Here is a 26,578-nt window from a genome sequence, read left to right as displayed (position 1 = left end):
AAAAAGGTGTTCGCGTTTATGTCCGCGTATAGAAAGCATGAGAGAATGTTTCGAAGTCAAAGAACATTAAAAAAAAAAGAGGGGAGATGGCCACACGGATAGAGGAAGCTTAAATAAACCACGTGGAAAGATGTGAAACTTCGTTGACCACGTGGAAAACGTGGATGCATGGTTGTCGGCAAAAGAATATGCGAAACCTTGTAAAGATACCAACACTTGCAGGAGAAGTATCAATTTTCTGGAGATTAAACAAATTGCCAGGCTCTTATTTGGTCTCCACTACCTAGTTGAAGCACTTAGAAAAAGGTAACAACCCAATATCTCTAGCTTTCTAAAAGGAAACCACCTTCTAATGGACATGCAACAGCCTCTTTTGTACAACAGCTCTATTCTCACAACAACTGGCTGAGAGCTGAGTTTAATTCCTTCACAAGATCTTGCACTGTCATAGAGAATCCTTCTTCTATCTGTGCAGGGCAAAAAAAAAAAAAAAAAAGGACTATAGATTAATAGCTTGCTTTTATAACCATCTATGTCCCATTCTACTTACTGCACAATGCATTATTCTAGCACAATGGCACACATTCTTGATGGCCAAGCATTCATCATGATTTTTTTTCCCTTTTTATTAAAAAAAAAAACAAAAACTTCTAGAATATATATATCCGAAGATCTTTTTTGAACATACATACAAACATATATACACACATAAATACATACATACATATATGTATGTATATATATGTGTGTGCGTGCGCCTGTGTATCCATACTCGTGTGTAAATTTACATGTATATGTATGCATGTATATCCAAATATCACCAACAGTGAGTTCACTGAGGTGTATAGCTAGGTCCATTTCAGGAAGTTGAGCTTCTGCAAGTACCAATGCTATTCCTTTAATACATGCATTTTGATTTTTTTTTTTCTATTGGAATTATTCTCAAAATAAATGCAGTCAAACTTTCGATACATGCCATTTTATTCTAATAATCAAATAATCCAAGGTGTTTTGAGGACAATAGCAACTTGCCTGTGCCGTCACAGTGATGTTTAGAGAGGAGTCAGTAAAGGGAACGACGCCTGTGTTGATGACACTGAGGTGAAGCTTCTCAATTTCTGATAGCACCTTCACTAATATTCCCTTCTTCTTCTCGCAATGAATCCTCATAAGAATAGTCTTTCCTTCCAAGCTAGCCTCGACCTTTTGGATAGCTTTGTCAGGTGAGCTCCCGTCAGCATTGGAGATTGCATTGTTGGTTGAAAGGTGTGACTTCTTGACAAAGACAATAGGCCTAGTATTCTTCTTGACAGCCTGTTCTTCTAAGGTTTTCACCTTCTCTTCAAGTTGCTTAAGGTAGTTGATTGCACCTCCAACAAGTGAAGCCTTGTCAGTCTGCCAGATGGATAAACTGATTTAAGTTATCTCTTTTGGAGGAATCGATTTAAAATTGGAATGATAAACTTGTTTAAGTCTTATATTCTTATAATAAGGGTCTTACTTTTTTTTTCTTAAAAAAATCACATTAGAAAACACCATACATATTTATAAGATCTAGTATCTTACATGAAAGATTAGTCAAAAGATGTTAATAATTTGGACTCTTGGATCTTATATAAGTATCTAAGATCTACCGAGTACAAGATCAATGTATAATTAGATATATGCTCGTATAGCTTCGTATGTACTTTTTCTATTTAAGCCCTTGCATCCTTTTGAAGTAAGGATCCAAATCTAATCACAAGTACTATAAATCTAATCACAAATATTACGATCTGCTCATGGCTGATCTTGTCATGAGTTTGGAGCATGACAGTTCTATTGCTTTTTCATTCAATTCTTTTGACCTTAGTTTGTAAAGCTTAATGATAAAATAGGACTGTAGCCCTATAGGTTGCATCCTCTCTGATAGGAAATGATCTAGTGTTGGATCATTCCAAGGTGTTCCTTTTAAATATTTTACATAGGTAATTTCTTTCATTTATATGACTTGATTCGAGGTGTCCCCACTATTATGCTTAAGAAACTTGCAAAGTTTATATATGATTTTTATCATAATTACTTTTATACCTTTCTTTTTCAAATCTTGCAGCATTCAAAATTTTATACTTTTTTCTCAACCGCCTCTTGAATCTATATACTGTGAAAATCAAACCCCCTCATTTGTGCATCTTATTCCTTCGTTTTTTGTTGAGAATGGCATTTTATACCTTTATAAACTCTAAGAGCATCTCTAAGGACTTCACCAGTAAATTCAGCGACGAACCATTTTTTATTCAGATTCCACCATCTTATTGTTGGATGAGCTATAAGAAATCACTCTTTCTGCTATAAACATGAACTCAAACTCCACAGGCTAAGTTGGATTCATACAATTGAAGAATTTTATGTCTTCTGCTTGTGTTTGTTAGGATCACTAATAGGATTATTTATCCTGATGATTTCATTACATAAATGGAATCTACATTTGCATCTATCATTCTAAGAACCCTTTCCCAAAGGAAAAGAATAAAAACTATTTTATGTACCAAACATTATCTTGTGTTTCGCGACTAATAAACTACTGGTTTAGGCTTATAAGTCTGTTAAGTCCCTTCCTCATGGTTAGTTGGCAGGATATGATTTTATTAAGAAAAGGACACTTAAATTTTAAAAAAGGCTGCCCCTATCTACTTATGTTGTGTCATTGGCTTAATTTATTCATTATATTCTGATGACAACTAATGGCCAAATCTATCGTTTTCATTAGCTCCTCCAATTGTACTTTTTCATCTGTACTTACCGCTCAAAAGAAAATGTCTCTTTTTTTTTTTTGCATGTCCTGATAACTATCTCTAATGGATAAGTCCACATGTTCTGATAAAACCTCAGCGATTATATTAACATAAAGAAGACAAATTACAATATATATAACACATCAAACGTTACCAGAGAGGTAAGTTCCCTTTGTATCTTTAAGCACATATTTATGAAATTATGAACCAAATTTGTTAATTTTAGAACAAAGCCAATTGTTTTGATTGCTGGGTGACAGCACAAGAGGTTCTTTGGTCCACAGACTTTGTGAACCTTGGCATTCAGGGTGTCCATTTTATGATCATCCTTGTTTTGATCATATCAGTAAGAGTCAAAGATTACGTGATTTGAACGGATCATGGTACTGATATTTTAGTACATTCAAGAAATTTAAATACTACATTATATGGATTCCAAAGAATCTGGCATTACATCACCTTATAAAATGCTAGCATGGCATTGCATAAATGTCTCACTCAGCATATACCAGTAATTTGCAAATCAATGATGAGAAAAATATTTAAGATTACGATATAAGTGGTATGGAATTATTTGAAATGTTTGAATTATCATATAAGTGGTTTGGAATTGTTTGACTTTTCATCAAAATTTTCAGTCTGTAAAATGTGGTAAATTGGATGTGATCCAACTTGAAAAACAAAATTTTGCAGTGAAGAGTTTTTAGTCGAAAAATAATGGATTAGGGCTGGGGCTTGGGATATCCATGTTTCGGTTCAACATATAAGAACCAAAGAACCGAGTCCAATCTTTACAAGTTCAGCTTCAAGCAAGCAAGCAAGACCCTTTATATGTTTTCACAATGTTGACCAGTCTTCCTTATTAATGGACAGGTATCTTGCTTTTGGAGAAAATAATTGATAGATCACCCAAAATGATATGACAATTCACTTACTCCCATCACTCAATAATTTCTTTTCTCTCCATAAGTTTGGTCTGTATTTATTAACGAGAGCTTAAAAGAAGGATGCAAGAGTAAAGCTTCGTCCTTTACACAATGAGAACAAAAACTCAGCAGCAACAGATAATAAAAGGAGAGGAAAAATGAGATGAAATAGTGAGATTTTAAACGCCTTTTCTTGTTGTCGATCGGCTGAATCACATTAACCAAAGGAAAAATGTCTTCCTAGTTCTTGCATGCCCTTGCAAAAAAAAAAAAAAAAAAAAAGAAAGAAAGAAAGGAAAAGGAGGAAAAAAAAACCCTCAAAGTTCGACCTATATATATTGAAATCACTCGTTGGAAACACTAAAACAATGCTTTTGAATCACTTTCTATAGCTAAAAGCAGTATAATTAAAAAGTTCATTTTAACTAAGAAGGAAAAACATACAAAAATTAGGCTCATTAGTTTTAACAGTAGAACATAATTTAAGTACCTTTTTTAGGTCAGGGATGATTGCTGATAGTGCTATAAACTGCTGGCCAAGTTTCTCCCTTCGCTTCCTCTCTGCCATCACATGGTCTTGAGAAGTTGATCTACTCATCATTCTGTTCCTCTCAGGTCTCCGGAAGTCCAGGGTCTTCTCATTCGATGTTGAACCATGACTACAGTAGAAGCTTTCATTTCTCGGCCATAGTCCGAGGGGATCATGCACTGGCTCCGGATGGCCAAATGAGATTAAACTAATGGACGATGCGTTTGGCACTGCTCCTGGGACTCCGTCAGCCTTGTTGACATCAATGGGCCCTTCGGAGACCTCCATGGATGAGCAGTTCATGGGGGCGTTCAATTCAGTGTTCCCCGGCGAGTCAAAGGAAGAAAAACAAGAAGGGTATTCAAAGTCCTCGCCAAGGGATCGTATGATCTCTTGCGCATCAAAGTGATCTAGAGAGGTCATTTCGGATGGGAAGATGAAGGTAGAGTACTCATCCTGTCCATCGTAATCCATAAAGGTGTTAGTGATCTAGAGTACTCATCAAGAAACACTAGAAAACTATTAGTTTTAATCCATGAGATTGTTTCCTTTTTTGGATAAAATATACATAAGATTGTTCTTAAAAGAGAAGTTTATATTTTCATAAAAAAAGAAGCTTATAAGATTAATGAATCCCAAGGGGGATATCACTTATGTCTTTACCGCTTCAGATGGCCATTGAACTGGCGATTGTTCCATTGCTATGATGCTCCCTCTATGATAAGACGAAGAGATTCTGGATCAGACACAATAAGATCAGATATGATACTCGTGGATGATGTAAGAATGGGCATAGACTCATGTTTTCTAGTCTCCGAACAAAAGGAGATCAATGGAAAACCTTTTTTATATGTATAAAAATACAAAAGAAAAACATGGAGATTGCTAGACAACCCAGAAAAAGAAAATAATAATTACGTAACAGAGTCGTCCATTAAAATATATAGGACTTCAAAATGCAAGATAACCGCAGAAAACAAGATGATCCAGTGCCAGAAGACTTTAAAACTCCTTCAGATCTTAGGTAAATAACTAAAAATTAAGTTGGGCTTCGATGGCTCTAATCAAAACGTCCTCAAAAAGAAGAAAAGGAAAAGAATTCCATCATCATTTTTTGAAATAATTTAATCTAGTGTTGATATAAAATATGCCAGATTTCTATTGCTCGCATATAACAAGAAGATCGAAGAAGTTCCCTCTTTTTGCAAGGACAAGGTCGTTCCTTTTAAGTGCAAGAAGCGGATGTATTAGAGATCAAACCGCAGGCACATAATAATCAAAATCCTAACACTGCCAAGATCTTTGAGAATTGAAGGATAGGAAAAGCCATGGACTCCAACGAAGGAGGGAGAGGAAAGCACACCTTCTTCAAACGAACTTGCAAAAGCTTTTCTTCTTTCAAGGCATGGGGAACATCCTTCTCTTCTCCCTCCTCATATGGTAGGGTGCTGTTCACCCATGTGAACGCTCCTATGTGGACGCTCCTATTCCTTTTTCCCCACCACTGCCAAGAAGAAGGCTTCCTCACCCCCTCCTGGCCAAAGTCTTGGTCCTCCACCTCAATCACATGCACCTTCTGCTTGCGAAATGCTGACCTCATATGAGCGACATGGGTTGTATCTTTCGCTCCAATGAAGGATCCACTTTCCTTCGCGCGAATCTACCGTTGGATCACACAATGTCCGTGCAGGCGTGGGGTTAGGAGAGCTTTGAGATCTGTCCATAGCGCGATCCAGCGGTCCACGCAGCGAAAGAAGACCAATCATTCTTTGGCGCGAAACATGCGAGGGTTTTCGTATTTGGTTTTCTTGCTTCCCTTGGTTTTTCTAATTTGGGAACATACGATACTTTTATTTTACTCGTCTTCTACGTCATTGCTTTGATTGTTGATCTTTCTTATTTTGCTGGAGTGTTAAGGTGTTGCGCTTGTTTTTCTCCGTGTAGCGTTGCCGTATATTTGTTGCTGCTGAGCACCTGGCAGGATGCTTAAGATAATCTACATGCAATTAGGTCAACAACATCACACCATAACTCTCCAATAACATTAAGATACGTAGAATTGTGATTAGATTGATTGCCATGTGTCTCTTTATAATTGGCATGCAATCGATGGAACTTGGGATTGATGGGTGGCATCCCCCTTCTCAATGTATTCACCACGTAGAGACCCATGATTTTGAAATTAGATAATAACATTTTCATGGTGCTTGTTTTAAAGAAAACTAAAATTGAAATGATCCAATATTTGGTGAGAAGGAAGAAAGTTTTGCAACGCCTTCAGCTCAAATATCTTTAAAGAAAAATTAAAAAATAAAAAAATAATGAAAATAGGATCTAAAAAAATTTAATAATAAAACTAAATTACAAAGCCTTTATTTATACTAATGAGGTTTCACTTTCATATTTCGAGTTGGATTCTGCTTCTAGTTAAAAGAGATTATAATTTTTTAAAATATTATAATTAGTCAAAATAATCATAACAAAAATTAAAATTCAATAGAAAAAAGATCTCAATTTCTATATCAGCTTCATCTTCAGCCGCTTCATCTAATTCTTTCCTTTGAGAGATATGCTTAATTAATATCTTTCTTAAAAAAAAAAATTATTTTAACTAATTCATTTCTAGTTCCAAACTATAGAATTTGTTCATGATTGCCTGGCACATCACATCCTTACCCGGTAATGCCACATTATAAACTTTGAAAAGATATCGGCTTTGAAATAAAGTACTTCAATATTTTGAATGTGCTTTGAAAATGAGGAGTGTTGCAGGCTATAAGGCTAAATGCATTCAAGCTGCATACATTTTGTTTCATATTTGGAATACAAGGAATAAATGTGTTTCTAAAAATGAATCATTGTCCCCAAGATTTATTTTGGAAAAGACTATTAGTCAAGCCATAGAATTCTCTCAAAATACTTTCACATTAGAGCCCGGGAAAAGAAAGGACATCTGGGTCTCCACATCTTCTTCTGAGTCATAAGTGGCATTTATTACTTTGGACCCCCATCCCCACCCCGACTTGTCTTAAGGTGAATTTTGATAGAAGTATTTCCGACGATGGTGCCACAGAAGGTGCTGAATTTGTGATTAGAGAGTCTTATCTCAGTTTGTTGTGGTAGCGGAAGATAACTCTTTGATATTAGTGTTCCTGGGGTGGAACGAAGGGCAGATTGGGAGGGGATTAGACGTGCGGTTCTCATCTTGAGAGCTAGCTAGATCCTCCTTGAAGATAATTCAGCCATAGTGGTCACCTTCGATAAGCGATCATCATTTGCTTTTATTAGATATCTTGAGGTTGATTGATGAGCGTTCTCTTTTTCAAGCTTCCCATATTTATCTAGAGGCAAATGGAGCTACTGATTGGATGGCATCATACATGTTGAATCATTCCAGCAACACACTTAGGACACATGTTTCTTCTATTCCTTTTCTTTTTAGAATAGTTTTATTTTTAGACTTTGTGGGGTGCATTCATACAAAGACTGTATGATTCTTCCATTTCATCCAAAAAAAAAAAAAAAGAGTACTTCAATCGCATATGCTACAGGCAAGTTCATGCCCCTATAAGTTTAATTAGCACATGATTTGATTTACTAAAATGGTCGATTTTACTCTCAAAATTTATCCTCCCCGTAATAGTCAAAGCAATTTTCATCGAATCTGGTGATCCTTCTATACTATGAGAGTAAATAATTTTTTTTCTTCATGAACAATAATAAGCACATTATGTTACTTAAGACTAGCTGTGGTCTATAGCTTTCCAATGCATTATGGATTGCCTAAACACTCGAACCTAATTTATTTTTATCATCTTTCAATCACATGTAATGTTGAGGATAATTTGTATCCTTTTCTTCGAGTAAGTGTGGTAATAATGTATCGATATTAGGGTTTAAACTTTGTTGAAACAAGTTCTTCCCAGATGATATCTATGTTTTATCAAAAAACATGCCACGATGATGGACGATAACATAAAAAATTTGGTTATAGCAAATTTTATCATTAATTTTTATTTTTTTAAGGTAAGAGTATGTCATTAGCTTCTTCTAAAAGTATGTAGCTATAGCAAATGAAGTAGATGTGTAGAAAATGCATTAGAGGTCTAGTATACATTGTGATTAAGGATAGGATTAGATTTTGACTAAATGAAAATAATGACGGTAATGATGTGTGTGCATACAGTGGCATTTACCTTTCCAAAAGTATTAAGTAGCCATGCAATATATAGCTAAATGACTAAAGGTGTTTGCAATGATCATGATTAAGTGATAAATTGCATTCAATCACCTAAATATAAGAAGTTAGATTTAGAGAAGTTTATGCATGCAATTTTTCTTTTATTTGTGGCATACTATTAATTTCCATCTTTCATTTATTTTAGAGCAGATGAGCTTTGATGTCCAGGAACACCATAAACATAGTGATATTGGAGGAAACCCCATTAAGGTGCATGCACTACTAAATAGCAGTGTTATTAAATCCGGCCTGGCCCGGCCGGTCAGACCGAAAACCCGGTGACCCGATCAGAAGACCGGGCCGGTTATCTAATTAAACCGTTTATGCTTAAAATCCGGTTAAAACCGTATGAACCAGCCGGTTGAACCGTGAACCGTCTGATCCGGTCTAACCCGGTTGAGCCGTAAAATTAAAAATTAATTTTTTTTGATTTTCGAGATCGACAGTTCGACTTCCCTTCCCGTCGTCCCTTCGTCTCTTTGTTCCCGAGCTCAAACCCCAGTGGCCCAGCCTCAGCCAGTCAGCCCATCTTCCCTCGACGACGAAATCAGCAGCGGCAGCCGGCAGCGAAGGAGGAGAACCGAGTCTTCTTCGTCTTCGGTGAGTAATCTAACTCTCTTTTTTTTCAAATCTTCGGAGTCCGGCAGCTCTGCTCCGTCCGCTTCCTCCAAGGCTCCAACCGCTTCCTCCGTCTGCTTCCTCCAAGGCTCCAACCGTGAGTCCGCGACTGCCCTCCTCTGCTCGCCCCCTCCCCTCCAGAGTCCGGACCTCCCTCTGCCTCTTTCTTCTCCGCTCGGCCGCCTTCGCCCTCCGCCTCCTCCTCCTCCGCCGTCCGCCTCCTCTTCCTCCGCTCGACCCCTTCCCCCCTCTGCCTCCTCCTCCGTCGGCTCCTTCCCCCCACCGCCATCTCCTCCTCCTCCGTATGCTCGACTCCCTCCCCCCTCTGCCCCCTTCCCCCTCTGCCTCCTCCTCCCTCGGCTCCCTCCCCCCTCCGTCGCCTCCTTCTCCTCCTCCGTACGCTCGACCCCCTCCCCCCTCGGCCTCCTTCTCCGCTCCGTTCCCTCCCCCCTCCGCCTCCTCCTCCTCCTCCTCCTCCTCCTCCGTACGCTCCCCCCTCTGCCTCCTCCGCTCGGCTCCCTCCCCCCTTCGCATCCTCCTCCTCCTTCTCCTCCTCCTCCTCCAAATGGCCGTCCGCCTTCCTCCCCCTTCCGCCGCCTCCTCCGTATACAGCCGCGGACACGGTGAAATTTTTTTTTTTTTTTAAATGCTGTGAGCCTGTGATACAGTAACAGTGTAAGTGTGTGACTGTCTGCGGACACGGTAAAAAAAAAATTTTTTTTTTAAATACTATGTGACTGACTGGCTGACTGCAGTGTCACAGTAACACTAGATACCACAGTACAGTAAACACCCGTGAACATGAAAAAAAAATTTTTTTTTTAATGATGCTATGCTGATTGATACAATAAATATTAAATATTATTTTTTTAATTTCTATAATATGTGATCATCGTGAGTTTGACTCTATAGGATCATGGGAAAAAAAATTTTGGATAGAAATGAAAGAAGATGTCGATGACTTGATCTTGTTATTATTTATTTTATCTTCTATTTATAAATTATAACTTAATTTAATTTTCTTTGCAGATTATCAAAATGACCTCTGTTGAGGGAAGTATGCCATCCATGGATGATTCAAGTAATACTTCATCCACTCAAATAACTAGGGTTAGAGGTAAAAGTGATCCTGCATGGAATCATTGTAGAGAAGCTCCTGAACTTAGTGGTAATACCAAAAGGATGAAGTTGGCATGCTTGTATTATGGAAAGTCATTTGCTGGTGGTGGGATCAATCGCTTCAAACAATATCTTGCAGGAGTAAAAGGAGAAGTAGAACCATGTCGCAAGGTGCCGGCGGATATTCGCCATCAAATAATACAAAATATTCAAGCTATTAGTGAGAAGAAGAAAAGAACAAAGAAAATGGGTGAAGATTACAATCTCTTTAGTGCAAGGCATAAGAAACATGAGGAACAAGTATATTATAGGCAATTAGGTGAAGATGATGGCATACAAGAAATTTCTCCCTCATCAAACAAGTCTACGGGTAATACAAGAGGTAAAAATATAAAAGGTGAAAAAGGAAAACAACTAGGAACAATTAAAAATTATTTCATGCCAAGAACAACTCCTGGTGCTCAACCAACTATAAAAAGCTTGTTGTAAAACAAAGAAGCAGTTGAAATGTGTGATCTTGCAGTGGCAAAATGGATGATAGATGTATGTGTGCCATTTAATGCTGTCAACTCTAAGTATTATCAGTGCATGATAGATGCAATAGCTAGTATGGGGCCTGGTTACAAAGCTCCAAATTTTTATTCTGTTCGTGGTTATTTGTTAACCAAGAATGTTGATGAGGTGAAAAAGTATGTTGAAAGCTTTCGTGCCACATGGAAGAAAATAGGATGCACAATCATGGCTGATGGATGGACAGATCAGTATAAGAGAACTTTGATTAATTTTTTAGTTTATTGTCCTAGAGGGATCGTATTTTTGAAAAGCGTGGATGCTTCAGATACCTCAAAGATAGCTGATATGTTGTACAAGTTGTTCAAAGAAATTGTCATGTCCGTTGGTTTTGAAAATGTGGTTCATGTAGTGACTGATAATGCTGCAAACTATGTTGCTGCCGGTAAAAAGTTAGAGCAAGACTTTCCTATACTTTTTTGGTCACCTTGTGCTGCTCATTGTCTTAATCTCATCATGCAAGACATTGGCAAGTTAGTTTCAGTGAAGAACACCGTAGCCCATGCTGCAGGTATCACAAAATATATTTATAATCATTGTTATCCTTTATATTTGATGAGAAAATTTACTGATGGAAAGGAGATAATTCGTCCGGCACCTACACGTTTTGCTACCAATTTTATTGCTTTACAAAGCATATTGGGCCACAAAGATGCATTAAGAGCAATGGTGACTTCTAGAGAGTGGACAACTTCAGTTTATGCTAAGGATAGTAAAGGAAAAAAGCTCACCGATGACATGCTTAATTCTCTTTTTTGGAATGAATGTGCAACCATTGTTAAACTAATAGAGCCTTTAATTCGAGTTTTGAGGATTGTTGACAGTGATGATAGACCTTCAATGGGTTACTTGTATCATGCTATGCATCAAGCTAGAGATGAAATGATCAAGAGATTTAGAAGGAGAAAGATTGTAGTTGAACCTTATTTGAGAATAGTTGATTCTCAGTGGGATTTGTAATTACACCAAAATCTTCATGCAGCTGGGTTTTGGTTGAATCCCTGTTTTCAATATGACTCAGAACTTATGGATAAACATCCTCGTAGTATTTCTGGACTCTTAGATGTCATAGAGAGATATTCATTTGGTAATCCAACCTTGCAGGGGAACTTAACTAATGAGATGAGATTATTTAGAAATGCAGAAAATGACTTTGGATGCTCATCGGCTATAAATGATCGAAGTCGCTTGGCTCCAGGTAAGCTTGTTCCTTAGTTATGTTCTTATGCTTTCATTAGTTTCATTGATATAAAATTTTTTCAATTACATTCTATTTTAACAAATATAATATTTTGTATCTAGATGAATGGTGGGTCACCTATAGAAGTTGTGCACCTAATTTGCAAAAGTTAGCTATTCGTGTTTTAAGCCAAACTTGTAGTGCGTCCGGGTGCAAGAGAAATTGGAGCATCTTCGAACATATTCATTCTAAAAAGAGAAATAGGTTAGAGCATCAAAGGCTTAATGATCTAGTATTTGTGCACTATAATTTGAGACTACAACAAAGATAATTTTATTATGAATGATATCCAATTGCTTGTATTTATTTTTTGTTATTTAATTTTCAAACTAACAAATATTAAATACAGGTTTTATTTCAAGGGTCGCAACTATGATCCTATTGACTTTGAATTGTTTGGTAATAATGATGCGTGGATATTAGTCGATGAGCAATCGGAGTTAACTAGCGAGGAATTAGAAACTTTTCACCGTGAATTTGCATCATGTTCTATTCAAAAAAATAATAATAATGGTGAGCGAATTATTTTATTATATAGTTTATGAATAAAATATTATTACAATTTTATTACATATGATTTTTCTTTTTAACTTTTTGTTAGATTTATGATTTTGTAGATATATTGAACTTGAAAGATTTGGATGGTGATGATGGTGAAAATGATGGAAATGGTGCGAATAGGAGAGAAGATGGAGGAGATGAGAACGTTGCAACTCAAGAAGATGTTTTTGCAAATATTGACATAAATTTCAGTCCATTAGCTTGAATTTTTATGTTGTGTACTTGTTTATCACTTTTAACTTTTTTTTTTAAAAGATATTGAAGTGAAATATCGTACATTATTATGTACTTGTTTGTTAAAACTTTTCATTTTGCTAGCAGACGTGGATGGTTATGTTTTAAACTACTAGTTATTATGCATTTATAACTTTATGCCATTAAATCTTTATATTCATCAATATTTTAGTCTAATTATTTGATTACAGTTTTGTTTTATTTGTATTTTGATACTTGTAGCATTGGAATATATATTATCAGGACTATTATTATATTTCTGGATATAAATATATTATTAAATTTTAGATTTTATGATCTATGCATTGACCCACCGGTTCAACTGTTGACCCGACGGTTGGACCGCTGACCCACTAACCCGGTGCCTTATCCGGGTTATGGTCCGGACCGGGTTTAATAACTTTGCTAAATAAAAATAATATATTTTAATTAATATGTTCAGCATATAGTTATATTTCATGACACAGATGCATAATTTTTTTAATGTAAAAGTAAACCAAAATACAAACTATACTTTTTTGAGAGAAAGATTAAAAAAACATATAATACTTCATCATGGATTTCAAAAGCTCCAGCCAAATTTGCATCAAAAGTCAACAGTGATTTGACTAACAAGTTTCATCCCTTCCCGGTTTGCATTGGATTGGAAACGTCAAACCTATGTAATGCTTTTCACATGTCGCATTTCAGAGTATTATAATAAAGCTTGGTCATTGATGTGAGGTCTGATAAGTTTGAAGACCAGGTCTCAAGTATATAAAAACACAACAAAGCTGACGCTGACGAAGCCCCCATATACAACCAATCGTCTATTCTGAGAATAAAAAAAGACATTATGAGGTCATTGCTTTAATTCGGTCTTCTATTTGAGGGGACTCATAAACCCTGTTAAGACTTATTGTGGGCTTCCCTTGTTTTCCCACTTGGTCTAAAAGATAGTTTGGAGTTTGTTCTACTCTGAGACGATATTAGTAAAGGCAGGTGGGAATAGCCTTCTCCATGAGCAAAACGATTGACAGGGCCTTCATAAAAAAAGCTCTTTATTCACGCTCTCTCACTCTCAAAATAAAACAAGAGGACCACTGGTGCACCAAAAGTAAAAGCTCTTTGGGGAGAAAAAAGTTATGATAACCAGCTTTGATGGGAGGAAAAATGGGAAATGATATAGTATTATGGAAGGAAAGAAAACCATAAAATTGAGTATGTACACCAAATCACAAGCCGAGGTTAATCAACTAACCTAATGACATCAGAGATTGCATTACAATGACAGCAGAACTTTTATTGGCAAATTAAGTAGATTATCAAGAAATTTCATATTGATTTTTTCTTAGATTTTATACTAGAAAACAGTGCCAAGTACAACTAAGAATATCAAGAGAAAAGGATTGACAAATATTCAGAAGATTATGCATCTTCATACACTATTATAATTGTTATAAGGTGGCATACAGTTCGGAAAAAATAAAGATAATATGGTAGCTAGCAAACTGGGCTAACCCAGTGGCTGCATCTGATCTGCTTAAAGGAGGCTTCAAATTCAAAGTTCAGACCATAGGAGGCCTTGGTATTTAACATTAATTCTTTGAAATAATTTAAGATGCCCTCAAAATTATTATCATAAAATGGTTACGCTATAAATATGATAAAATATATGGATTTTTTTTTTTTTTTTTTGGCTTAGGTCACGTGTTTGTGCTGAGAAAAATATTTATTACATGCTACCAGACCATTTTAATCCTTGTCAGGTTTTCATCATTTTGCAAAATCTCAAAAATATTGAGATAATTCTGAAAATGCAGGATATATTTGACTTTAGAAATACTGAGATAATGACTTTTACCAAATTGACTACCACCTGAGCAGTAGGAGATTTTAAGTACCCCTCATGTATCTCTTACTTAGATAGTGGACTAGATATGCAAGTTGTGTTTTTTGTTCTTTTGATGGAATGTGGATGAAGGAAGGTAAGTTGTGTTTCTTGTCTTGAGAAGTACAATGGGGATATCACCACCACATTGACCTTTCTGGCCTTCTTTTTTGACATTGCACTTCTCAGAGATCCTATCAACCGGCCTATTTTTCATGAATGGAGAGCATCTTTTTCTTGACTTCTGTGCACATTAGCTGTAGGAGAAACCCCAAGAGAATTCAAGTCTAACAAAGTAGATAATACCCATGCTAATGATTTGGCAAGTAGGACACATATTGTTGCAAAATAACATTATAGGCGACAAGCGGAGGTGGGATTGGGAAAATCATGTGATATCTAGTGATAAAATTTTGTGGACATGTACCTGAAAGTTATTGTTATGTTTTCCAAGCCACCATTTTCACATGAAATTGAATTGGTAATGTACTTTTGGGCTTACCAATCTTTTGAGTTTGGATATATACTAGCATGGTAACATATTGAAGCATCTAGACTCCATTAATTAAGAAAATTCACCGAGTGTCAAGGTTGGTAAAGTTCAAAACAAAGAGGTTGAAATGATTATATTTAGCAGCAAACACACTCAGTAGGTAAAGATGAAATTTGGGCTCCGGATTGCAATAAAAAAGGTAAAATTTGTATAATATTTTGCATATTTTTATAAAATAATAAAAAAGGAGCTAGCTTTACAATCTCCAACTTCAACATATGTTTATATTTTTTTCCTATTTTGCAAGAACAGACCTTTTCTATAATCCCACTAGATAGAAATGATCTTGGCCTCCGTCATGTTGGTGCATTGCTTAAGCCCTTGATCCAGGGGTCAGAAAAAATTGTGCAACTTCTATTCAAAATTTCTATAAACAATGTTCCAAAACTGTCTTTAAAGAAAAGAAAATAAAACTATTTAATCAAAATTTCCTAGTTAGATTCTTATAATGTAACTTGTACGACTTCTATTATTCAATTGCAATCTCCGTGATGGAAATGCCCTTGCTTCCAATCACATTGATTTACCTACCCAGTCCATGAATAAAGGTTGTGCAACTTTGAAGATTAATTGCGTAAATTTGTGACTACATCACTCAAAAATTTTGAATTAGGTTAAATTTTAAATAACAGAAAATTCCATCCAATATAAACATTTGGTTTCCTAAAAGAATATGGAAACATCGAACGCATACTTATGGAGTACCTCATTTCTCCAATTAGCTACGCGACTGTCACAGTTCAACACTGAATGCCAATCCTTGTGCCAAGGTACTGAATCCAGACAAATAATTTGCTGTACTCAAGTCAACGTTGCGTTTCAATTAGGCCATGAAATGGTTCAGTACAAAGTCTCACAAACCTCAGACGGTACCTCCCTGTAAATTAATTATAGATTTTGGACCCAAAAATAATGCCAACATGTTCACCAACTTGCGAGAAACAGGCTGGTATGAGTTTACTTACCAACAAGTGTACCTCAAGCTAACCACCACATCCCATCTCCAACCAGCAATGACACACTTTTGCCACTAACTTCCGGTCGCATTTTTGTTTTATTTATGCCTCCCCACCAAATCAAACCTCCCGAGTCCACAACAAGCTGGAAAATGCTTGCCAGATTACCTCACATTGCACCTGTGCCAGATAACCTCTAATCATGAAAAAAAAAAGTTTAAAAATCTGACAATTTGGATGTACGATTAAGGACAGGTTCGGCGGATAGAGATGGAGGGTAGGTGATAGATATCATGGCATTGGTTGTAAGATCTACGAGATGGAAATGAGACAATCCTATGTGCTAATGTCGCAGGAATCAATCCTATGATCTTTAAACTGGTGGAAGGTTACATGCCAATCTATGGATTGGAACAAAAATCTGCGGTGGTCAATTAATTATATTGACGATAACAATGTACAGTTGGATCTGAAAACGTTGGAAAAAAAACCTCTGAATACCTGTCAACCTGTCACAAGTAATAGAGGGTTGTGAATCATGAGAGAGATAAATGCGATGGCTAGTTTGGATGAGATCTCTATACTCTGGGGCAAGGAACCTAGACTTGATGGGAGCAAAAGCTATGGTAAAAGGAAAAAAGATAGGCCTAAAAGCAGATACATTAGAGAATGCTTAACGTGATAATTGGAGACAGGAAGTTTGACATCTAAATCATTTCTCCGACAGCTTTCACTTTTAGGTCAAAAAAAGTTGCTAGATGTGGAAGATTAAAGATGAAATTGATGGAAACAATGAAGAACAAAAAGATTGGCCTGTGACCATAAGTAGCAGAGAAGGGGGAATATGTTAGTCACCAAGAGATCAGCTGAGCCTTGGTAAATTTCACCTACAAAAGATAGGCCATATAATCTTTGATGTTATGCTTGCGGAAGCACTCATGAGAGAGATTTTTCATCTTTGTATTGCCACCAGCTAGTTGCAGACAAATATTTTTAATAAGCAAGCACCAACCACACCACAGAAGCTCATCCATGCCTCACATATAAGCTTGACTATTCTAGAACCAGCACTTGGAACATATGCTGCATCACATGCATAACCAAATACAAAGCTCTGCAATGGACAAATACATAGATAACCTAACTATATTTGACATTTACACGAGGTTGCCCTAGGATAGCAAGTTCCCTGATGAAGATTACAAAATGGTGGATCGGCGAGAAAACTCAGACCACCATTATCTAAGTCATAGAGTAAGCGAGTGCTGCAACAAAACTCACTCAGGCTTCTTTCTGATCTTCATCCTTCCGAACCCATTTCTTTACTGTGTTGTCATTACCGAGGGCCCCAGAGGCAACGTGTTCTCTGATGGATGGCATGAAACAGTGATTACAGTGTCTGTATGACCTTTCAATTTCTGGACAATTTTTCTTGTTTGGAGTTCCCACAAGTACACACAGTTGTCCTCCAAACCTCTGACATGTACTTCCCATTTGTAATGGAGAGTGCGGCTGGAATGCAGAATTTTGAAATCACATGTCCAGTATATGTCTTTAGAAATTTACCTGCTGAGAAGTTCCAAAGCTTCTGACAGTAACATAATCTAAATGTTGAGATAGGATTATGAGATGAGATGCATCACAACCTAGGAACCTACTAGCAACATATGATGAAAATCTGAGAGGATCAGATCATAGAGACTATAAACAGTCAAGCCTATTTCAAATACAGTGAAACCACTTTGGTTTTGGAATTCTGAAGAAATGGAGATGCTTTCCAACTTAAATACATCCATAACAACAATATAAAAAGCATACCAACAGATTTCCTTCCATTCCTCCTTGTCATGAGTAGTAAATTGTACAGATAACATATCATTAAATGCCAAGATCTCAAAGGATTCAAAGAAGTTGAGATGTTACAGAAAAATACAATCCAATATAATTATTATTCCTCAATACCTTCTCTAGGTCCCTAAGAATATAAGTGAAGGAAATGCCATCACCTGAGGCAAAGTTTTGAAGGCATTCCACCATTTGAAACAGGAAATAACGCTGCTGGAACAACCAGCCACACTAGTTTCATTTTTGCAAGATCACAGCCACGTCAGTGTCTAACTGAGAGCAACTGTCTGTACATTTTTTTAAATCAAAGGGTTGACATATTTTACTAGGATCCCTTTACTTCCCCACTAATAATGGAAGGACCCAATTTCCCAATCAAGCTGCCACCAATATTGAGCTTCAGTCATCCGGAAATGAGTGGACTATCATTACAGTATGCAAGATAAGATAAGCAATCATTGCATGAATTTAAAATCTCATTGGCACACGAAGGAAAACAGCTTCTTCTTAAGATCCATTACAATAAAAATAAGATGTTTCCTCTTATTCTCAATTACAAGCTTGAGCATGTCTTGACCTCTAGAAAATGTAAGTTTGCTTCTCTTTCAATTACTCCACATCAGTGTTGATGGAATCTAATTGATCCTGCTCCAGTTAATAAGCATGTCCACGACATTTTATAAACCCAACAAAACAGTCATAGCCATCTCACAGGGAAAAACACATAACTGTATATTTAATAATGAATCTGAAATGACTGGTTTTTCCACCATTCTTCCAACAGAGTATACTGGGGCATAGGCCTTATGCTGGTTACACTTTAATAATTCTCACAAGTCACATAAAGTTTAGCAGTAACCAACTAAGAAAACAATTTCACTCCAGGTACAATACCAGCACACGAAACATAAGCTAGAGTTTTCAAAAAGCTCCTCCACAAGTGGAAATTTCAAAAATGATTTCACGAAGAAGAGACCAAAAGGGTACAACACATCATCAAAGCAACTGATATGAACCAAAGACAGAATATTGTAAAGTTAACATGATCATCAAATTCCGATTTGCTGTAACTGTTAAAACATAGCTTTCTCAAACAAGTACAGGCAAAGAACCTCCCAACTTACTGTAAACTTCAAAAGATCAGGTAAGAATACATCAGCCTAATAGCACATCAATATCAACATTAACACCTTACAGATCAACTTCCCTCAGGGCTCTGAACTGAGGGATTTTTTTTTTAAAAAAAAAAAAAAATACCCTATCATCCTGTCAGCATGGATCCTGCACGTCACAAATACACTCTTCCATCCGAAAAATTCTTTCCACATAGCCAAAAGAAAGATAGTTTTAGCTATGTTGAAATATAAGCTAATCACTCATATATCTTCTGTGAAGAACTTTCTTTCCTCTTCATTGTGTAAAAAAAAATTTTCTCACCGCATATCCAGAATACCTTCTATCTTATTCCAGATTGTAATTTTGTAGCCCTTCTTCTACTTAAACTGTTAAGGTCCAAAATATGTTCTTCAAGTGGATCATACTTGTAAGTTGTATCCTTCATGTGGAAGGAGGAGTACCTTCCATTATGCCCATCCACTGTACAGATCTAAAAGCCACCAGGGGATGATCCAATAGTGGACGGGAGCGAAGGAAGGTGAGTCTTTCTTTCGCACAAAGGATACAAGTACGATCCTCTTCAAGTATAGTTTCAGGTAGATGATACTGTTGGACTTTGCCAATATCAAATTTTCACTCTACTTCAACCACCAAGCAAATTTTTGAAGTTTACAATGCAGCAATTATGTTCAGTGCTAAATGAATGTTTTAGTCTTAATGCTGTTGCAAGTTATGGGAAAACCGATCAAAGAGAGATTATAGTTATCTTATCATTGTACTTGCAGTACGACTGTTGAAAATAATGGCAGACCAACAAATTTGCGACAAAAAGAAAAGGTTCATCATCAGAGAGTGGTGAAAAGATTGCATTGAACAATCAAGAATACTCATAAAATCATCAAAGGGTTGATGTTGCCAGATCAAACAAAAATCAGAACTTCAGGCTACAAAATTCACTTGACGGCTCTAACTTAAGGATAGAGAACAACAGAGTGGGGTAGGGAAGAACATATAAATACCTTAAATATTAAAGATCATTTAATTAATGTAACACGCAGGCACTGATTTAATGATAAAGATGGAAAAAAATTATTTATACAATCATGGACCTTGAATATTTGCCCACTTAAGAGGCCTCTGAAGTCCAAATACTTGCTTAAGCACAAGCAATTGTAGTGAATGCATGGCATGTGCAACTTGGGCTTTGAGTTGGTTATTGATACATAAGTTGCCCATTTAAGAAATTAAGCAAAGCCTTGAACAACTTGACTTATCTATTACCAAGGTTCACAGCATTGGTGCGTATCACCCTGTATTTGGCATTACCATACCCTACCAACACCAAACTAATACTCAGTTTGAATGTACCAACATAGTACTAGTACGGAGTCCGATATTGAGATTGCGAACCTTGATTATTGTAAAGGCAACTCTTACGTTTTGTTTTTATCCCATGGAATAGGGTAGTATCATAACCTTCATTATCAAATTTTATAAGTGCCCTTGGTCATACATGAGATTTGTTAATCAGTTAACATAACACCTAATTTAAAGTGGAAAATTGTCTTACAGAAAGCAGGGGGAGTGTTTTTCATAAAAACTCATTTTCAGTAAGTTTTTACAAAACAGGTTTTGTGAAAAGCAAAAAACCGAGCACTTTCATAAAACTTAGTCATTTTAGTTTTTGTATAAACCCATTTTAGAATTACCTAACAACAAAATAGCCGCATAATATTGCATGGTGAACTCATATAGCAAGATTATTTGTTAGAATATTTGATACGGTAAACCTTTTTCCTTGATAAATCAACCAACAACCACAGAATGCAAGATGATCTACAATGCATATAGCTTATAATATCCCACTGAGTTAACAACTGGATGTCTAAAACATCCTCCCTTTCCAGCTAAGGTTTCTGCAAGGTGTACCTGCCACACCAACCACAGAGAGCAATTTCATTGCCTAGTTATAGATAAAATTGGTGAATGTTTTATTAATAAACTACAAGAAATGAGTAAGTGGCCATAATGCTTAAAACCTTAAAACAAGTATGTTTGTGTTCCTACATCATGCATGGTGCAGAACCTATCAAACCAAATACATAAACCAAACCTTATCCCAACTGATTTGAGCAAGCTAATGAATACTTCACCTCTGTGTGTGTGTTGTGTGTCAAGTTATGGAGGGATAACAATCTTTCAATAAGAAAATGAAGGAGATCAAAGTATCAAATAGAACAACCAGGCCAGAAAAGAAAATCAGAAAATCAGGAACTCAACCCTAAAGCATGAAGCACCAGCATAATTAATTGCAACTTCTTTGCTGCAGGCCACCCTACTCTAGTCTGCAAGAAGAAACTGGATGCTGTCCTGAGTCTGTTGTTGTTCTGAAGACTCCTGCATTTCAATCTAATCAATCACACCAGAGTCTTACAGTTACAACCACCAAAATATCCCAACCTCTCCTAATATGTAGGGATAGAAGCTAATGTCCAAGAAATCCAAAAATCAAATGGACTCGTAGGCCCTGCTAGGTGCTTGAGTCCGATAGAAGAAATTCCAAATTGATCTTGAGAAAGTACAAGAAAGTAGCAAACAATTGGTGGCTTCCAGCTGAGTTTGACACAGTAGACACTAGACAGGTAGGAGTGTTCCATTGTCTCTTTAGTAGATATTCAGCAGTAAGAATTAAGAAATAAAAACTTCACCATTCATTCCCACCAAGGCTACATACTGTCGATGTAAACCTTTTCAAAATTTTTCCCTCACACAACTTGTACCCAGGTTCCTTAAATTTTCTCTACATTTGGACCTGCCTCCCCCCCCCTCCAACCACCCCAACCGCCCCCAAAAAAAAGCATAAACAAATCTGCTCATCATTGCAGTGATTTCACAGCTTTATTGTAATTTATATATGTTAATACTGTCCAAATCAAATCTCTGTTACTTTATCTAATTCACTCCCAAGTTTATCCTACATTGTTCATTCTTAATCCAAAGATTCCTAGTCTTACTTCTCATTAATCTTATTACTCTCATATCTCCTAGACTTATCTTACATGCTTAAAACTTCAAAATTACCTCATATGGATTTGTAGAACATGGGTTACCCTGTTCTCAAATGTAACATTTTACCTATAAATCTTGAGGCAAAACAGTACTTTTATAAAACCAAGGAGGAAGTCCCCAAATCATGAAACTCACTTCAATTCTATCAGAAATACATCACTCTATCTTTCTATCTCCAATACAATCCAAGATAGCTAAAATATTTGCAGTGAGATATATCTTGGCCATGAATTTAATTGGAATTTTCACTCACATGTCTATTCCAACTAGAGTTGAATTTCCTGGTTAATCCAACTAACACATGATTCTACTCTTGTCTAAGAATCAATCATATCATCCAAAAATAATGAAACCATAGCACATCCTCTTCAATGTCAGCAATCAATTCATTGATAATGTGAAAAAAGACAGGCTTGAGGACAACTCAAACTCACTGCTCTTACACCATCTATCACTCCTTCAACGTGTCCATTATGATCATAGGACATTTGTTTTATACCTTGACTTAGAGAATTAATTCTGATGATATTCAAACATATAAATTATCTAGTCAATAGAAACAATGGTGATCCTTGTACTCTGCTCCTTAGTTACAAGAAGAAGGTGCAGGTGTGGGGCAAAATGCATTCTTAAATAGATGCCCAAAAAAATCATAACTTATTTGTCAATAGGTTCTTGCATGTTTCAGTTGTAAATAATTGGATAATGATGAGCAACGCTAATTTTTATGTGATAGACAGAATTACATCAGAAACAAAAAATAGACAAAAATATGAAACAAAGAAGGGTTATCTAGGAAGGCAAAACAGCCCAAATCTGGTAACAACTCAAACTTGCACGGTCCACTAACTAATTTTCAGAACATTTCAGAGCCTAGGCCAGTCAAAACAGGGTCTCCAAGTGAAAATTAATATCTCGATAACTATTGTTTCTCGTTAGACACTGTGTAAGCTAGCCAATTGTAATGAAATGCACTAGAACTAAAATGGGGCATGACACTTGTTGCGGATCACTTCCAAGTCGTCCAGATCGAGAATAGATTGGAAGCATCTGGGGCTGAAGACCTCTTTGGCCCCAACCTTCAGCTCCTCGGATTCATACCCCGAGGAAGAAGTAGCACCACGGCTCCAAGGTGGGTCTTGGTCAGTCGACCAGCACCCCACCAAGCTTGGTACCACTCATCTTGAGGACAGTTATGAAAAAAGAAAAGAAAAGAAGCCAAAAAGAAATTAGGGAGGATTGGAAGCAATCCGAAGCAGGGCTAACCTTGGGATGCTGATCAAGCACTGGAGCTCGTCGTAGGAAGTTCGCCAAAAGGATGTCGAAAGTTCACCGGAAGGTTGCCGAACTATCACCAGAAATCACCAGAAACTCAGCACAATGCAAGAAAGTGAGCTCGAAGGGGGGCAAACTACTATTTATAGACAATGGGAACGGCCCAGATCTAACGCCAATCCAACCTGCCTTATGGATATCCAACACATATCAACTCAGGATTGGCTGAGCTGAGTTCCCACAGATCCCCACTAGCAGCACTCGAGACAAGCAACAGTTCGCCTCAACCAACCAGTTTCCGCCACGTATTTGCACATCAAATGAGCAAGACAAATCCCGAGCCAAGATAATTATCACTTCGTCCGACACTTCTACTCTCTTCACTCAAACTACCAACAATTTGAACTTCAAAGTGGGAGGCATCTCATAAGAGATGATAGTTTACGACAGTCATTACCAACGTTAACTATTCCTCGGCAAGATGCCGACCTAGTCGGCTCAGGGCATATCGACCCGAGATACCTGTCGAGATTCGTGGCTGCAATTATGTACAAAACAATTACTTTATCTACTCCATATGCCAGATATGCTTCAGATTAAATGAATAATAGCTCATCTTGGCCAAATAAGGCAGAAGCAATATAACCCTTTCCACGACTCCTTCCCTTCTTTTCAAAGCTGGCCAACTATCCTACCTATAAATAGGGAAGAATAGGGGACCTTTAGGTAAGCTCTTAGATTCCACTCTTTCCTTTTTTTTCCACTATTTTTTGATGACTAACTTAAGATCGAAGGGTTCCCACCAGAAATAATTCCGGTAAGAGACTTGATTTACAGGTTCTCCATTCGATGTAATGTCAAACTCCAGCCACTCTAGATCAGTCTGCTCCAGCGTCAGATTGACCATTAGCAGCAACAACACTAGACAACCCGAACATAAGCTTGATAATGAAGAAACCAATTCACTCACTTCTCTGCATTTAGATAGTTAAATTTTCTCATTTTATCTTTGAGAATATTAGATGCTCAAAGTAAAAGTAGATGTTTCACGATAAATATTGATTCTTTTGGATTCGCTCAATATACAATAAAAATTTCGATCAAAATAGTGATCCTAGATCTTAACATTTACCATAGTTAACCTAAACACATGCTCGACAAATGAACACGCTCCTACCCAAAAGCAATTCAGTTTTCTCTCTGCATTTAGTTACTTAAATGTCTCGTGTTATTTTCACAAAGAGTTGATCCTCGAAGTAAGACTTCACAATTCACTATATGTGTTGCTTGTTAGGGTTTATTGGTCATCCAATTATATTATTTTATTGCCAATCAGATCCCAGAACTTCAAATTGACCACACCATTATCAACTTGATTTGGATTCTGCAAATAAAATAAGGTTGCATTTGGTAGCTGGCAATCTATCCAGATTGCTGGCAATTTAATGTGGTAATCTGAATTATTGCATTTGATATGCTTTTTGGATGGTAATCCAGATTATCTTGGCAAACCAGATTGCTTCATGGGAGGCAATCTGGATTGTCTTGGGAAGGGGTGGCTATCTAGATTATCACTTCTTTGGCAATATTGCAATAAAAATTTTGGATAAAATTATTTTTCAAAAAAATCACACAAAACCTATTGCCCAACTCTCCCCCTCCCCCACCCCCCTCTGCGTGCGCCTTCGGCCCGCGGCTCCTCCATCTCCCTTTATCTGTCTGCGGCTCCTTTGCCTTTGTCCCCCACCACCCCTCTGGCCACCACCCCCATGGCTCCACATGCGCCCACCCCCTCCCCACCCCCCTCGTGCCCACCGTTCCCCATACCCCTTGGTCTCTTCTCCGTGCTACCACCACATCCACATTACTCTCATTACTTCTCATTAGAAAAAAAGAAGAGCACCAAGATAAAATTATTAAGAATATTTTGAGAATTTGATTTTACATGGCTGATCATCTAATTGTCATACCAAACATGTCAATTAAAATTTTTAATAATTTTACTATAACATTACCTGTCAATATTACTAGCAATCTAATTATCGCAATCTATCATGAAGGCAATCCACATTACCTTCCAAGATTGCTTGGCGATGCATCAAACGCAACCTACGTTCTTTGCTACTGCAATGCAAAATGTACCGCAAAAGTAGCAGAAGCTAGCGATCGTACCAAGGCGCCATCGAGAGCGGCGGTGAGCACGAATTTCCCATTGGGCAAGAACTTGACGAACGACGCCGGTGGGCTGTCGTCGTCGATGAGCGTCTTCAAGCAGCGCCCGGTCGCGAAGTTCCAATCCGGCAGAGCCCGTCGTAGCTGCTGGAGACGATGAGGCTGCCGTCGCGGTGGAAGTCGACGGCCGTGACGGGGTCCGACTTGGCGGGGAAAACAAGGGCGCATGCCGGACTTGACCTCCCAGACGCGGACGCTCTCATCGAAGGAGCCGGAGGCGATCATGTTGGACTGCAGGTTGAAGGAGCAGCTGAAGGCATTATTGCTGTGGTCGGTGAGGGTCTTGACAAGGGCGGCGGCGGAGAGGTCCCAGATGCGGATGGTGCGGTCGTCGGAGGCGAAGTAGAGGTAGAGATCGTCGGCGGAGAAGGATACGTCAGAGACGCCCTCGTCGTGACCGGAGAGCTCGGTACGCAGGGAGAGGTCGGTGGTGGACCAGACGCGGAGGGTCTTGTCGGCGAAGGCGGAGGCGAGGAGGGAGCCATCAGTAAGAACTTCACCGACGAGACAGCACGCTTGTGGCCCGTCAGTCTCGCGGAGGACGAAGGGCTGGGGGATGGAGGGGTTGGCGCCACCGTCTGCGCCTCTGCGGCGGCGGACGTGGATGGAGGGTTGGCCGCGGGCATGGACGGAGGAGGGCGGGGTTGTGACGTCAATTGGAAAACAAATAAATAAAAGTCGATGGGGTTTCAGGGTGCGAATTGGGTGGAATTAACCCGGACCCGAGTTGACACAATTGCGGTCTGGGATCTTTGGCTAAAATCAAAATGTGGATTTATCATTAATGATCGGAGACTCACAGAACACAAGGCATTTTTGGTTAACGGCTGGAATTGGAATGATTATTGCTG

The 26,578-nt window shown here is 37.7% G+C and overlaps 2 protein-coding genes and 1 pseudogene across 3 annotated transcripts; 1 reads left to right on the top strand and 2 right to left on the bottom strand.

Moving 5' to 3' along the window:
- Window positions 1–807: 807 nt before the first annotated feature.
- On the bottom strand, window positions 808–5,755 carry LOC105058284 (transcription factor NAI1-like). 2 transcript variants are annotated; one of them, XM_019855136.3, is made up of 4 exons: window positions 5,593–5,755; window positions 4,893–4,944; window positions 4,191–4,685; window positions 808–1,395 (listed from the first exon to the last, which is right to left on the bottom strand). In XM_019855136.3, exons 2-4 carry the CDS (start codon window positions 4,926–4,928, stop codon window positions 958–960), a joined length of 969 nt encoding a protein of 322 aa, XP_019710695.2. In that variant the 5' UTR covers window positions 4,929–4,944; window positions 5,593–5,755; the 3' UTR covers window positions 808–957. The 2 variants fall into 2 exon arrangements, with proteins under 2 accessions (XP_019710695.2, XP_029124409.2); XM_029268576.2 differs by having other exon boundaries at window positions 809–1,395; window positions 4,893–4,965.
- A 4,370-nt stretch (window positions 5,756–10,125) lies between these two features.
- Window positions 10,126–12,782, top strand: LOC140853975 (uncharacterized). Its single transcript, XM_073249098.1, has 4 exons — window positions 10,126–10,576; window positions 10,730–11,732; window positions 11,823–11,974; window positions 12,634–12,782. Exons 1-4 carry the CDS (start codon window positions 10,126–10,128, stop codon window positions 12,780–12,782), a joined length of 1,755 nt encoding a protein of 584 aa, XP_073105199.1.
- Window positions 12,783–17,244: 4,462 nt separating this feature from the next.
- LOC105058166 (uncharacterized) lies at window positions 17,245–26,353 on the bottom strand (annotated as a pseudogene).
- Window positions 26,354–26,578: the final 225 nt, after the last annotated feature.

The sequence above is a fragment of the Elaeis guineensis genome, chromosome 15 (genome assembly GCF_000442705.2).
Source record: "Elaeis guineensis isolate ETL-2024a chromosome 15, EG11, whole genome shotgun sequence".
NCBI classification, from domain to species: domain Eukaryota; kingdom Viridiplantae; phylum Streptophyta; class Magnoliopsida; order Arecales; family Arecaceae; genus Elaeis; species Elaeis guineensis.
The sequence above is the reverse complement of the archived record's forward strand: the minus strand, read 5'-3'. Positions and strand labels throughout refer to the sequence as shown.

Bases quoted from the DNA above. Each gene is read 5' to 3' on its own strand.
- LOC105058284 (XM_019855136.3), bottom strand. From the start codon at position 4,928: ATGGAACAATCGCCAGTTCAATGGCCATCTGAAGCG. The intron at 4,686-4,892 runs GTAAAGACATAA...TACGATGGACAG, and splicing joins TTCAATGGCCATCTGAAGCG to GATGAGTACTCTACCTTCAT. The intron at 1,396-4,190 runs GTACTTAAATTA...TCCATCTGGCAG, and splicing joins TCATCCCTGACCTAAAAAAG to ACTGACAAGGCTTCACTTGT.
- LOC140853975 (XM_073249098.1), top strand. From the start codon at position 10,126: ATGACCTCTGTTGAGGGAAGTATGCCATCCATGGATGATTCAAGTAAT. The intron at 10,577-10,729 runs GTAATACAAGAG...GTGATCTTGCAG, and splicing joins CTCATCAAACAAGTCTACGG to TGGCAAAATGGATGATAGAT. The intron at 11,733-11,822 runs GTAATTACACCA...ACATCCTCGTAG, and splicing joins GTTGATTCTCAGTGGGATTT to TATTTCTGGACTCTTAGATG.